This window comes from Netta rufina, assembly GCF_964035555.1.
Source record: "Netta rufina genome assembly, chromosome: Z".
NCBI lineage: Eukaryota > Metazoa > Chordata > Aves > Anseriformes > Anatidae > Netta > Netta rufina.
The window spans coordinates 7,329,539-7,344,486 of record NC_140126.1 but is presented as its reverse complement, the minus strand read 5'-3'; the positions used below and the strand labels follow the sequence as shown (position 1 = coordinate 7,344,486).

At 46.3% G+C, this 14,948-nt stretch overlaps 1 protein-coding gene across 1 annotated transcript; it reads right to left on the bottom strand.

Annotated features, from left to right (window-relative positions):
* Positions 1-10,333: 10,333 nt before the first annotated feature.
* On the bottom strand, positions 10,334-12,430 carry PMAIP1 (phorbol-12-myristate-13-acetate-induced protein 1). The gene is made up of 2 exons (XM_084304854.1): positions 12,338-12,430; positions 10,334-12,154 (listed from the first exon to the last, which is right to left on the bottom strand). Exons 1-2 carry the CDS (start codon positions 12,381-12,383, stop codon positions 12,042-12,044), a joined length of 159 nt encoding a protein of 52 aa, XP_084160980.1. The 5' UTR covers positions 12,384-12,430; the 3' UTR covers positions 10,334-12,041.
* Positions 12,431-14,948: the final 2,518 nt, after the last annotated feature.

Genomic DNA, 14,948 nt, shown 5'->3' with positions numbered 1-14,948 from the left:
TGGGAGCGCTACATCTCTTCACACTTTCTAAGACAAAACATTCAAAACTGGCTAGAAGCTGTCCTTGTTTCTAATGCCACACAGGAGTGTCTTAATGCTTTACAGAGAGGTGCTAAGAGCCTTGGAGAACCTCTGAGCAAATGAGTGTGATGAATGTCATAAAATCTCACCTAGTTACTGAGGATGAAGGAAGCCAAATGCTAGAGACATTTTTGTATTATGTGGCAGTTTTAATGGATCTTCAAGACCTTTACTGGGTTTGGTTTAAAGTATTTTGACTGAGATAAATAACACTGTGCCTGTCCCTGATATTTTTAGTACCTGCAGGGCATCAGGAGTACAACTTGTCAGTTGCCATCCTGTTGACAAGGGTGGGTATTTAGACTGTACTGTATCACTTAGCTATAACTTGACTTTAGGACTCTTACTTTGGGTCTGGTCCTTATTTGTTATAATAAGAGAATGTCTGGAACAATCTCACTCTATTCTTCTAAGTGCAGTTTTGCTAAAAATGCATGACAAAAGAGAAGTATAATTTTGCACAACTTTTATGCCTAAAACATGAGCATTTTATTGCAAAGGTGAAAAATCCTCTTAAAACTGATGAACTAACTCAGCGTCCACCACAATTGAATCTGCTCTTAGTGGCAACTGGTATCTGAAAGCACTTGGCAATAATACAGTTGAAATTTGTGAGCCAGAAAATCAAGTCCAAATATTAGGTGATTGTTCACCAAGGTGTAGACTGAGTTGTTAGTTGTGGGGAGCGATAAAACTCGGGGTCTGAATTTTCAAATTTAGGCTTCTAACATTAGACACCTTTAAATATATATTTATATTTAAATATATATATTTGTGTGTATATTTATATATACATATATATTTAAAAGAGGAGCAATTTCAAGTGCTGAGCACTTGCAGATCCCACAGACTTCAGCGATCGCTAAGTGTGTCTGAAAGCCGGGCTGCTTTTATTTGGCTGCAAGAGGTTGACAGTTGCCCAACTTGAAATACTCAAGCTGGAAAGTGGTGGTCTAAGGATGTGGTTTTTAACAGATAAAATCTGAATTGGCCATATTGGTGGTGGCTTTTAGTTGTTCTTTTTTTAAAATTTTTTTTCCTTTCCTGTCCAGTATTTATTTTGGCTTGTGTGGGAGTGGGTGAGTATGTGTGCACAAGGTGTAAGTCTGCCCGGCTGTGTCAGGAACGGGCTGATGCTGAAGGTTTTGGATGGTGAAACTGAAAACTCTTTGTGTAGGTGGGAGAAGCCATGGTGTAGATAGAACAAAACTGTAAGAGTTGCAGTGCTGCAGGCATTTAGTTCGGATTTTCTCATCTCTACCCCTGGTAGAGGTATCAGCAGTGGGCCATGCTGCCCAGTGTTATTTATAGTCTGCTCTATAGGGAGGAGAATGTATGGGTACGAACGATTAGACTCTGCTATTTCTCTTCCTATATCTGGGATGGCTAAACAACATAAAAGAGATACAGGAGGAAATGGGCCAGCATCCTTATCAGCTGAGAACAAGTTGTTTGTTCCAGAGTGCTCAGGTTGTTTGTCACATTAGGCTGGAGACCCACTCACAGCCAGCATGCCCGGGGTGAAGAGCTCTCAGCCTGGAGCTGGTCCAAATCTGAAGTTTATAGTAAGGCAAGACACCGCGAAGCTGTTACAAAAAGTTCTGGGCTTGTCACTTGGCCCTATCCCAAGATCATGCTATCGTTCAGTTTTCTTATCTTTTTTCAACAGTGCTTAGAGCAATTGCTTCCGGGGTGGTGGGCTCTTGGTTTGGTTCATTTTGGTGACAGCTTCATTAGTCTGCAGCTCGTGATACGCAGGAAAAAAATGGGTTCTGTGAGGCAACCAGAGACCAAGTGAGCAGAAAAGCTGTGCAATGTTTGCCTACAAATAAATAGAGTTAATTCTTTTTCAGTGACATGCACTCGCACGAGAATCCAGGGAGAGATGCAACTTTTTGGTTAAAAAAAAAAGGCAATACTGTACATAATCCTACAGCCGCTTTGCCTGCAGGATATGTGTTTAAGCTAATTCAGGTTCAGTGCTGTGAAATAGCTGTGGAATTGGGTCCCCTGTGACCCCAAAGCTCAGCCCCTCCATCGGGACCAGTTCTCACCTTTGGTCACCTCAATGGTGGGGAGGTTTCGGGAAGATGCAGCACGATGGGTCACAGGACCTTATGGGGATAAAAAAGTTAGCTTTGCTTGTTTGCTGAAAAACAGCAGACATTTGGCAATGAAATGGCTAGGCCTTGTTCAGGAGTGACCAAAATCTGATTGTAATAGCGTGTATAATAGATACATAAAATGCATGTGGAATTTAATGCAGTGTAGTAAATGCATACCCGTATATGTATAATACGTACAAGTGCAGTACTGACTTTTTGCTACTTTAATGTGGTAAATCACAAATGTTTTAGGAAATGACAGGTTTTTTGTTTTGTTTTGTTTTGTTTTTGTTTTTCAGTACACAGTTGAAAATCTTTGAGGTTCCAATGCCGGGAGGACATATAGCTCCCTCCTTAACCGGTGTGAGCTCAAAGATCAAGTCCTCATTTTGTAAATCAAACTTAACTTGAGGTGTCTTAAAATGATAGGTGGTGAGTATTTTCAGACACTTATTTGCAGATACTGTTCATTGTGAGTGATATAGAAGGCTTTTATTTTTCAGTACTTGAATACTGTTCAGTATTTTATTTTACATGCACGTAGATATGTGTTGGATAAGCAACAGCAAAGAGAGCCAGGGAGTTCTGTGTGTTTCAGTAGTGGCGATAATGTAAAAGGTAGGTTTAATGTTTTAAGTCTAATACTTAATATGGATAGAATGATATGCTTCTCTACTACCTTTACAGCAAGAAAAAGAATAGTATTTTACTCTGATTGTTCCTGTTCTGGAAAATACTATTTTATTTTATTTTTGGTGAAGGAACAGGAAGCATCTTTACAGATGCTGCCAGTGTTGATCTGATTACAGTAGCAATTCCTGATGTCTCTACTGGGGTGACACTCACAAAAAAGCCCCAGGATGTATGTAATGGGGGTCCACTTTATTACAAAAAGGATAGATAGAGCGAACAGATGTAGTGAACCTTCTTTTAGACACCTAGCAAAGTAACTGTTACTTTTCTGAGAGCCTGGTTACATCAAAATGACAAAGGAAGTTGCATTAGTTCATCAGTATTCAGTAAGTTCACAAGCATTTTTGGCCTTGCTGTTTGCATGCCAGTCCCCACCGTAATTTTTTGACAAGGAGGAGTGTTGGCAGGAGGAGAGCGGTGACTCTCCAAAGACTCATAGCTGCAACTTGACAGACCAAAAATCAGGATGAAAATATGCACTTGGTCCAAAACTCTTCATCAGGGGCCTGTAGGCATGCCAGACAAGGTGAATTTGTTCCTAGATAGAGTGGGTTGGGTCTGGTCTGGCTTTGCTACTTCCTAGGCTTGGGGCACATCCTGGGTATGAGAGTAGGCTCTGGTGAGATTCTACAATTGAATATTCTGCAGCCTTTTGTGCCTGGAAGCTCTTCCCAGCCTCTTTGGGGACTGCATCTGTGTCCAGAAATAAAAATTTTAATTTTTATTTTTTTTTAAATGTGAGATTAGGCCTAAATTGGTGAGGGAGCAATATCTGATCGTTTTCTTGCTAAAAAATAATAATAATAATAATAATAATGAGGGCAGATAAGTATTAAGAAACCGCTGATTGACTCATTTTCTAATAACCTTCACTTAAAATTAACCCTAGTTAATATTCTGCAGTGGTTCTTTTCAAAATCTGAAGGGACCATTCCCAGGTGGGAATGTTTCTATGTTTAGGGTATGTAAATGTACACGTGCAAATATTTGATGAGTAGACTAGATTTTGTGAGAAATGGGGATCCCACTATAGGTAGATTTTGTGTATTAGCCTGATACACTTCTTGTATGATATTGTATATTTACACTTTTATTTATATAAATAAAACTTCTTCTAATGAAAACTGTTTAAAATGCCTTGTATATTATAAACAGTGAGTGCAATAACATGAAATAGATTGTACATTTTCCAATTTGCTGTCTCTTGTTATGTAAATCTGTATCGCCATAAACTGTTTTGTTTGGGTTTTTTAGTGATTTTGAAAATAAATGGTATCCTTAGTACTCCTCCAGGTATTTATTTCTGTTACACCAAAGTCTGGCTGGCCCATGGCTGTAGGTGGCATCGCAGAGATGAGGCTGTCCTGGAGAGCATGAAGACCGAAACATTTGTGCTGTCAAGACGGACATCTAAACCAGAAGTAAAGTACTGCCCCATAAGAACTGTTGTTCAGTGTAAACAGGGTTAAGGCATTTAGGAAGTGTTAAAATGTGTTGTCTAGGACCTGCTATGGAAGATGTGTTTTTTTTTTTGCTTTTTTTTTTTTTTTTTTCCCCTGCCTCTTAGCAAGGAAAATGCAGATGGCAAAGGCCTAATGCAGTTTTCCTTAGGAACAAGCCTCTCACCGTTCTGCCAAGCAACTGGGCTATAGGGGATGGGCTGTATGTACAGGGAATTTTGTATATACAGCTAGTCCTGGCCTGGTATTTTTTGTTGTTTCCAACCTTCTCGGGGGGTAAGCTCCTCTCCAAAACCCCAGTACGGTCATAACCCCCGAATTGGGAACATTAGCATCCACCTCTCTACAGACACAGCCATCTTCATTACCAGTGCAGTGTGGCTCGAACCAAGCCTATCTCCCAGAAGGATGAGTTGGCCTGGAAAGCACAGTCCAGATGTCCTCCTCGGGAGCTGCTTCAACACGGGGAATGCCAGAGGCGCCCCAAACCAGTGCTGCCTGTAGGTGCCCGGACATGTCAGCTAGTCGCTGCGAGGTAGGCTGAGCCGGGGGAAGGAAATGGTGGGTTAGGCATTTATGTCATCCTCCCAGGGCCTCCTGAGTTGCTGTGTGTTGCTCTGTGTTTTGAGCGCTAGGTTGGGTGCTCGCAGCAGCTGCACGGCTGGAAACTCCCAGCTGGCTCGCCCCCCAGCCCTACCCTCTCGCTCGCGTGCCTCTGCTCGGTGCTCGCCCACCTCCCTCCTGCCGAGCCTTGGTAGCCTCACACCAGTTCCTCCAGTGCTGCCAGAAAGGGCTGGTGGGCCTTTCTGAGAGGGGAGGAAGGCAATTGCTTCCCCCGCTCCAAAGGCATCGCCCTCGTCTTCAGGCTCGTACCCACAGAATGCCGTGTTTACCCACAGGCTGCTGCGTTTACTTTTGGTTTCCTTTCCGTGTGCTGCACTAGAAGTGTGTGAGTGAACAAGAGTCACATGCGGAGGGAAAAGCCCCAGCTCTTGTGCTGAATCACTCCAGAAAATAGTTGGTGCCTTGGCTTCCTTGCTGCCCTGAGCCCCTTTACTAAACAGAAAGGCAGCCCTCCTGTCCGTCCTTCTCCTATGTCTTCCAAACGAGGCTGGGGTCAAGCCTCAGAGCAGCCTGGCTCTGGTAGGATGAGTCTTGAAAGCCCTTAATTAAAATCTTAATTGCCCCAGACAGTGGCTCATTACAGAGGAATACAGTAGAGATTAGACACAATAGACTTAATCCATAAATGGGTTAGCACTTTGGACATCATTTATGCCCTAAGCTATGTACAATGATAGAAAGTTAGGTTTTGGTTTTATCCACTCCAAGTATGTTTTGGAGACTTTTTTTTTTTTTTTTTTTTTTTCTCTGAAAGCCTTGGGGTGTTGGTACACAGGGAAATTGGCACAAAAAGGAGGAGGACTTTACAGTTTGGGGCACAATTTTTTTTAATTCCCATATCACTAACATACGGGGCTGAGATCTAAATGAGATAAGTAGAGGCATTGACTTATTTACACTCAAGTTTATCATCCTACCTGAGAAGTTCTGGCTTATTTACCATTTCTGATGTCTTTGCTGCTCTCCTGCTCTGTTAATATTGCTTACCCTGACTTAGGGTCCACCTGCCTCTGATGTGGTCGTTTATGGACCCATCTAGATTTCTGGCATTCTGTCAAAATCCGTGAGGGGGAGGAAAACCACCCAAGCTCTGTTGCCCATTGCCTAGGGACAGCCAGCCCTGCAGGTGGCATGTCCTGTCTGCACCACTAGCCCCTTGTCTTGCCCTGGGTTAGGAGGTTCAGAGCTTTGGTCCAGCCATTTTGGTGCTTTTTTTTTTTTGCTTTTTTTTTTCCTTCCCCTCCCCTCCCCCCCCCCACCCTTTTTTTTTCCCCTTTTTTTGTTTCCTTTTTTTTTTTTCTTTTTTTTCTTTTTTTTTTTTTCTTTTCTTTCTATAGACTCTCGGGTCATGTAAGTGCTCTCACAGCACCCCCATCCTGTGTCCAGCAGCCCTGCCTCGATGGGTGCGTGGGAAGCAAGGGATGCTGTGTTACCCAGGGCCAGTCCCTGCTGCTTCTGGTAAAGGAGGCTGGGTGGGATCTTCTCACCAAGGAGCACTGCTGAATGCAGAGGGCCATCACCTGCCCTGGCAAAAGGAGCTGTGGCCCATTTCAGACTTCTCCTTTACAGGGAAAGCCAGCCAAGGCTTTCTCTTTCCGTGCGGTCATGTGTTCCTCAAAGCACTTGACTCAGCTAAAAGATTTCACAAATTAATCACAATTACAACACTTTCTAAAGTGTTGTTTTTGTTCGTTTGTTTGTTTTTCCTGTTAAGAAGTGTAAAATCCTTCCCAACAAATGATCGTAAAAACAAACCTCTTGGTATAAATAACCATCTTCTTCCCAAACAAGGGGTTGTCCCTCTGTCCTGCATTGTGCAAAGCTGTGACTGGAATAATGTTTTCCATTAGTCAGGGTATTTTCTGAAATTAATCAGCAATAAACCTAGAACCTTCTTTCCTGTCGTCTCCTAGTTCCGTGTACAGTAGCCTTACCTCCCTGGGCAGCTGAATCAGGCCCGTATCTCTGTGCTGGGCAAACAAGCTCCACGAAGCTGGAGTTCCTGCAGTTTTTCCCTACCTGGTAAAACAATTTCCTCGATGTGCTGCCTGCCCTGCCACAGTGCAGGGCACAGCCTGGCTGCTGACAGTAAAAGTGACTGCCCTCGTTCCTTGGCCTGGCAGGAGGGACCTGGAGCGAACGTGGCCTTGTGCCTCTGTCACAGCTCGGTCACGTCCCTTTCAGGAGCAGGGAGGGGAAGGCGTAAGAGGAAACCCGCCTGTAAATCCCTGCATTACAGCGCTTGGAAAAGGTGGCTGCTGTCCTGGGTCAGATTCTGTGGCTCAGTGCTGAGGGAGGAGGCATGATAGTGGTACCTTGACTTGGGCAGAGCGTGCTAACACTGGAAAACACGGCACAAAAGCCCCATGATGAATGTGCTGTCCTGGAGCTGTGCCTTGTTCCAAACGCCCTGGGGCAGCAGCAGCAGCAACTTGGAATGTCAGCAGCCCCACAGCAGCTCCCAGCCTTATACAGCAAGTGGGTCTGTGCCAAGCTGGGGGACATCTGCAGGGGGGTGCCTGGGTCCCCTTTGGCAATGCTGAAACCTCTGTAAGGTGAAGGGACAGAAAGGGTTGTAGTTGGTCACAGGGACTGTCTCGTGGGATGCTTGCTGCTGCAGACATCTGCCTCCGTGCTTTCGGAGGGCTCGTGGACTGGTGAGATTTGCATTGCAAAGGGACTGTGCGTGAGAAGGGAGGGCAGCCTTGGCACGGCCAGTTTCTTACCCCATCACCCAGGTGATACGGTGCAGTGCTTGAGCAAAGACCCTTGTTTACAGCCCTAACAGCTTTCAGGACTATTGCTCACTGACTGTCCCGCCATCAGGCAGTCACTTGCTTCATGGAAAACCCTGCCAGACTGAAAGCCAGCGCATCACATCCCCATCCCTTCCTGTCTGGCCTCCAGCATCTCTACGGATGCACGTCATGCCCTCGCACTGTCTCGTGTCGATGGGAGGAAATTAAAACGAGCCCCTTCCAGGGCATGTGCTAAAAATACTTAGCAGCATGTGAGTTACTGCTTTCCAAATGACTTAGAAAAACATCCAGGGGCGGAGGGGTGTGTGTGTGTTGTCTGGTGTTTAGCAATTTGTTTAGGAAATGCCACTTGTGCATCCAGTCTCGGGTGTGGGAGAGTGAGCTGGCGTCTGCCACGGGGCTGCTTTGCGCCCGGCTGAGCACAGCACGAACGTGACCCAGGGCTGAGCGTGTTGGGCTGGCAGTCCTAGCAGGCGGGTTTAGTTTGCTAATTTTTTTTTTTTTTTTATATCAGCTTGGGGTGAGTCAGGCAGGCTCCTTCAGATGGCTGTGCTGTGCCTCTGTTATGAGATTTTTGTTTTCATGCCCAGTAGGGAGGAGCAGGTCACTGTGTGTTGTGCCATGCCGCCGGCATCGCACTCCGGTATGGACCCTGCGGGCACTGGGTGAGGGTGGCTTGGGGTGCTCTCACAAGGCTGGCGAGACTTGAGAGTGTGAGCTGCTCTGCTGGAGGGTAACTGGGATGGGACAGGGACTTGGTCCCCTCTGGTTTATTCATTTATTTATTTTGTCATTAGCCAGGAACCAGAGCCTTTGGCCACAGTGCTTTTAGCCCTCCTTGTGCTGGGGATGCTTGCCCAAGGAGTGGTGCTTCTCCCCTGCCCATAAAGCTGGGGAGAAGCAGCACAAGGAGCCAGGGTAAAGCTTGCTGACAAGCATAGCATCACAGTGAATGTCCTGGGCTCTTCTCCCCATAGCCATGTCCTTGGACCCCAGCTCTGTGCTTCCTCTGTGGAGGAAGCTCTCTGCTATCCCTTGTGGTAAGCAGTACAATTTTCCTGCCCTTCCAGAATGCCAGCATCAAACTTTGGAGAAAGTCAAAATCTGATGTTGGCAAAACTCTGCATATCTTTCTGCCTGCATTCAAGGAGGAGAGAGAAAAAAAAAAAAAAAAAAAAGCTAAAATTTCTGCCCTTCATTGATCCCCAGGGTTCCTCTTCCTTCCTTAAAGCTGCAGTGCTTCTGGTAGAAGTACCTCTGACAGATGCCCTGCCACCACCAGGCTGTTCTGCAGGCAGAAGTCACTAGAAAATACTAGAACACCTGCCTTGGTGTCCCATTTTGAAGTTCAGGAAGAGGGTTAGTTCTTGTTCCTCTTATGGCCAGGGATGAAAGCCTGGTCTCCCTCCCATTATCAATCTGTTGGCACTTTGCTGTTGTCTCAGAGTGTGCCCTCTGACTTCCAGCTATTTGGAAGGGATTTGTGTAACATAACAACTAATTTGGAGCCCTCAAAAAAACAAAGTTACAACAATGACTCATTTTTCTTGCTAGCATTTCATATTTATTATCTCAACAAGAATTCAAGACATACATGCATAGGACATACAGTGAAATAACCAGCCTGTATCCAGAATGGGCCTTAAGAAAAACAAATTCATATTTTTAATCATACAATAGCAGATGGTTTGGCAAAGTAACAAAAGGAAACTTAGGGAAGACATCAACGAGTATTTGCTCATGTTCTAGCACTGATCACTTTAATTTCAGTCTTTTTCCTATGCTCAGTGCGGATGCTAGCACTCTTGACAAGTTTCAGAGAAACATAAAAACATTTCACAAAAAAAAAAAAAAATAGTCCTTGCAGATCTAGACAGAAAAACACTACACTGGTACTTAAATTAGATGGCCCCAAGACAACGCATTTATGGGGATACAATACTTTTTTTTTTTTTTTTTTTTTTTTTTTTCTGGTAACATTTTTGTGTGCTACAGCCTAAATTATTGGCCAGGCTCTATGAGCCCTACACCTAGTTTTCTATCAAATTTCAAAGCAGCATACATTAAACAGAACGCTCTTACCCAAATACATTTCAGCTACTACTGTCAATGCTAATGCTGTATGTTTCTGGGGGCCCCAGACAGGCACAGTGCCCCTGTTGAATCTGCAGGGCTCCCTGGGCCAAGGGCTTGCAGCTGCACTATTTCCACCATGCTCAGGGCTGCCCCTGGTGAGCAGCTTTGCCTGGACACCGGTGTTTAACAAAAACTCTTTGCATTTACTTTTTAATACTGGGAAAACCGACTTATGTTCATGTCAGCAAAACATGCTACTTTGCAATACTAAGGTGAATAACAGCTATGTGTGAAACATTACATTCTCACTGGAAAGGTGTTGGCTGGCTTAGAGAAGAAACTGTACCTCTGGCTCAAGCCAACAGCAAAGCTCCCAGTAACACTGCTGATACTGGGTGAAGTCCTCCGAGCAGAAGGCAGTCAGCCCCCTTCTGCTCAGCGAAATCACTGTCAACGAGTAACAGCCACACACTGTCAGTCGTGACAACAAGCAAAGCTATGTAAGCTATGCAACGACAATTTTCTAAAGGCAGGTTCAGAAGAACTAGCTGAAAAACGTATTATAAATACTAGAAAGGTGTCACTACAAGGCAGGAAGAACTGTAATTTGAGCCAGAATTCAGGAGGTGCAGCTACGCACCCTTACGCAGTGCAAACGTACACACCAAAGCAGAGGTTAGTAAGAGAAGCGAGAGTATGACTTCATGTTTCTTTTCACGCTGCATCTCCGGAAGGAGATGGTTATTTTGCATACTTCTGAACACTGACTGAAGAGGTAGTAACAAAACGTGACCAGCTACAAGCATTTTCTTGCTAGAAAGAATACTGTTTGGGGTCACGTCTGACAAGAACAGGCAAGCAGGGTTAGTACTTGCCTCGAGAGCGAGCTGAGCTGCGTGCTTAGTTCAGCTATTTCAAAGCCAGCTGAGGGGAACCCCTCCGTGAGATAAGCGTAATGCATCACCATTCACCAGGTGTGCTACAGCAGCTTCATCGTTCTGGAACTTAGATGAGGATATCATGAAATGAAATGGAAGTGAAGTACAGGGGAAGAACCTCTGCTTGTAATTATCACTGAACGTATAAAAACCCAAGGATACTTTCCTGTACTTACTGTAACATTCAATTCTATTATTTTTTCAAAGAGACATAGCTGCCTTTTTTGAAAAAATAATGTACTCAAGAAAACTCAGATTCAGCTTTAAGATCTACTTTTTTTTTTTTCTTTTTCTAAGAGTTACATTGTTACTTATAAAAATACAGAATGGTATCATATTGTTGTCAAGAAATTCTTTATAATGTTGAAAGAATTCCTTCCCCTAAACTCAAATACCTCAATATCTGTATTTGTATAATATATATTCATACATCATATTTAACGATATACTAAAGTATGTTCCCTTCTGCAATGCATGGGGTATTTCTTTTACTATCAGACATCTTTTACTATCAGACAATATTATGCTTTTTTCTAGTTAATATAATTATATTTTTTGTCATGATTGGAACACTTTTCCATACTGCTTTTTGAGAGTAAAAAAGTAGCATTCAATTGATAGTTCTGTGAAATACTCCATTAGTGCAAGCAGGGTTACACATATTTGCATAAATATATTATATATATATAAATATAAATATGTACATATATATATAATATAGACTAGAATTACACAACATCATGTTAATTCACAGAATTGTAGTTTTTAGTCTGTGAAACAACTTTTTAAGAGCAACTAACCTTTCAATAAAGATAGTGGTTTAATTAACGACATCCCCATCACCACACAAATCCCCTGTCCAGCAGAATCCGAGCTTTAGGAAACGAGAACAGTCAGAACCTGAACGCTGCCTTTCACCTTGTGACAGCCGGTCCTGCGTTCCAAGATGCTGACTTTTCTTTAATTATTATTACGGTTTTGGCTTGTTCCCGAAGGTGAGACATAGCTGCGGGCACTGAAGGATGCCGCGGCAGGTTGTGCCCGGCTGCATCCTGCCCCGCGGCCCCTCGGCCCTAGGGGCTCTTCCCAGCGCTACCTTCCTTCCAGGCTGGCATCGATGGGCCGATGATGCTGTAACACTATCCAAAGAAATCATGTTGCGACAGCCATCCCCCGGTGGCTCCGGGTAGCAAAAGGCGATGCAAAGAGCTTTCTCCATCTCCCAGTATAAGCGAAGTCTCTCGTTCCAGATCTGCAAAGCCAGTGTCTTCCCTCTCTTCCTGTGCCCCACCGAGGATGGGGGGCTCACGTTTTGGGGCAGAACAGCTTTGCGATGAGGTTCAGGATCCGCTGTCGCAGGTCCACCTTGTCGCCGATCCTGCGCAGCTCCAGCGCGCACTCCGCCACCGCCTGCCGTTCTGCAAAGGACAGGCACAGCGCTCACACCCGCACCGCTACCGGCCGCAAATCAGAGAGAAAAAAAAAAAAATCGCTTTTTTTTCCCCTTATATTAACCCCGCAAAAAATGTGACACCCGGATTTGTCCCCTCACCTTTCCCCCATCATCCTACCCTCGCCCCAGTGCTCCCTTCTCCCCGTACCTGCGGCGGGTTGTGCAGATTTGCGCAGGGTCCTGCACGGCATCATCGCGGTAAAACGTCTCGGAACGGGTCAGCACGTCTTGTTAAGGCTTGTCACGGGTCGGCGACGGCGGGCAAATGACGGCGGTCGGGGCGGAGCGCGGCTCTAATAGCGGCGGGGCGGAGGGGCTTTCCCCGGGCTGTGACGTTCGGAAAGTACGCGGGGATCCCGCCCTCCCCCCCCAAAAAAATGGGAGGGCGGCGACGTGCCCCAGCGCGCCCGGGGCGGCGGGGACAGCGCCGCCGGTGCCGAAATGAGAGGAGATGGGCGGCGTGCTGGGGCAGGACGAGGAGTGGGGCAGGAGAGGGGGAGAGGGGATCGGGGAATGGGGTGGGCTCGGGGAGGTGGAGGTGGAGGGGATGGGGTTGCACCTTGTGGGTAAGGGGCAGGTGGAGGGGGTTGTGCTTGGGCTAAGCAAGGAGAGGTGGGGTGGGCTTGGTAAGGTGTGGAGGATGCGCTCCTGGAAGGCAAGGAGTGTGCAAGAAGGGGTGGAGGAGCAGCATGTGCTTGTGGTGGGCAGTGGGGTGAGCTTGGTAAGATGAGGGGGATGAGTGGTGCCTGGACCAGCAGAAGTGAAGGAGAGGGAGCACAAGATGACCTGGAGGGTCTTGCTGAGATCTTTTTGCTCTCAACCAGGAGGTGCTCCTGATGCAGCACTGTGTGTTTATTTTTTCAAGGTGATGATAACTTTGCCATTGAACAAGCCGTAGGGAAGTGAGCTGGCCTACATTGTGGTGTGGATGGCTGACCCCCCCCCACCCCCCCCACCCCGGGCATTCTCTAGAACCATTAAGGTTGGAAAAGCCCTCCAAGATCATCTGGTCCAACCATCACCCTACTACCAATGTCATCTACTAAACCATGTCCCTAAGCACCTGTGCTTGCTGTGATTTTGGATTTATTTATTTATTTTTTTTTTTTACATGGAAAGGGGGATGAAATTGCAGTGTGCCCCTTCTGAGTTTGTTGCACAGTTCAGGGAGGGCTGCCAGTGGTACAGGAGCCAGTCGTCTGCCTCCTGGCCATGGGAAAATTGCTTTTTGGTGCCATGGCACAGGGCATAGTCCCATAGTTCATATTTAGGGGAAATGAAAACATGTTGGCATAAAGAGTGGAAGTGCCAGACATAACAATTGATTTGTGGCTGGATGCCAGTAAATGCCCACATTTCCAATCAAAGCACAGCTGCCAGTAAGAATAGAGAGCAAGGTGTAATACAGGCCCACAAACAGCTGTCAAGAAACTCTTTTCTGTGGGATTGGAGCCTCTGAAGACAGCGGGTGACCTTAACATCTGTTGTGACCTGAAGCTTTTTTCCAGCTCAGCCCAGAAACCCTTTTCCCTGCGTGTTTCAGGGTGCAGTGCCCTAAAGAAGGCTGTGGCTGAATGAGGCTTTTGCTGGTCCCAAAGAGGGTGGCTGGGCTGTGGCAGCATCCTGTAGTGTGCTGGGCTAGTGCCTGGTGTCAGAACCCTTTAAGTTGGCCACTAAGGAGCCCCTGCTGTGTCCGAGGAGGCATTGCTTTCATCCCGCGTCCTTTGGTATAAAACTTAACTTGACTCAGTGGTTTTAGGGTCTTTTTTCAGCTGCGCAAGCACCAGTACTTGTAACCCAGGCCCGTTCAGAGAGAGCTGCCCTTTGACCGAATGATTCCTGTTATGTAAGAAACTGTTCCTTCAAAACAGGTCTGTTGGGTTTTGGGTGGTGGGAAGGAAGGCAAACAGCCCTGGAGTGTGTCAGCCTGCATGACGTGTCAGCTTTCATGCCGGTGGCTGTGCGCGATGCTCTGGGCTGCATCCCATGGCACTGATGGCTGCTCCCTAAATCACTGCCCTGCGGTGCTCAGCTGCCCCAAATGCGAGGAAGGCACTGGTGAATTCAGGGCATGGGCAGGAGGGACAAGTGCCTAGCCCCTTGCAGTGCTGGGTGCATGTGTGTTCCTCCCCATGGAACAAAAACAGAATTACTGCGCTCATTTCTTTTGTGTAATTGGGCAGGACTAAGGACTATGTGATTTTGCTCTCCAGTGTGTGGATTTGGAGACAGATCTAATACTTGAGCATGTTATTGAAATGACTTTTCCTCCAGTGAGGCAGAAAACCAATGGCACTCTATTCTGTCCTGTTAGCACTGACTCCTCCCGAAAAAGTGGACAGGAGGACAAAACGGGGATGAGAGTTGGGACTGTCTGCAGTGCTCACCTCTGACCATGAGCCACCCTGCTGCCATGGTCAGAGCCGTGTGTGTGAGCACTGTGGAGCAGGGCAGGAAGCCCTGCTGTTTAGAGCAGAGCTGCCTTGCACCAGCTCCAGATCTGGCCCGCATCGCAGCATCATTGGCGCTGGGTGATGGAGGCACCGCAGCCAGGCTGCGCTCAGTGTTGCACAACAGGGGCAAAGTGAAAAATAGACTGCTGCGGTTTCAGGCTGCCAGCAAGCTCTGACGTTTTTCATTTCAGTTCCCCTAAATAAAGCAGCGTGGCTGTGGGAAGTGAAGGTCCCTGGGAGGCTGCTCTGCTGGAGCTGCTGCTCACTGCCACTTCTCTGAGCGTGGCCATGGTGGGCGCAGCCACA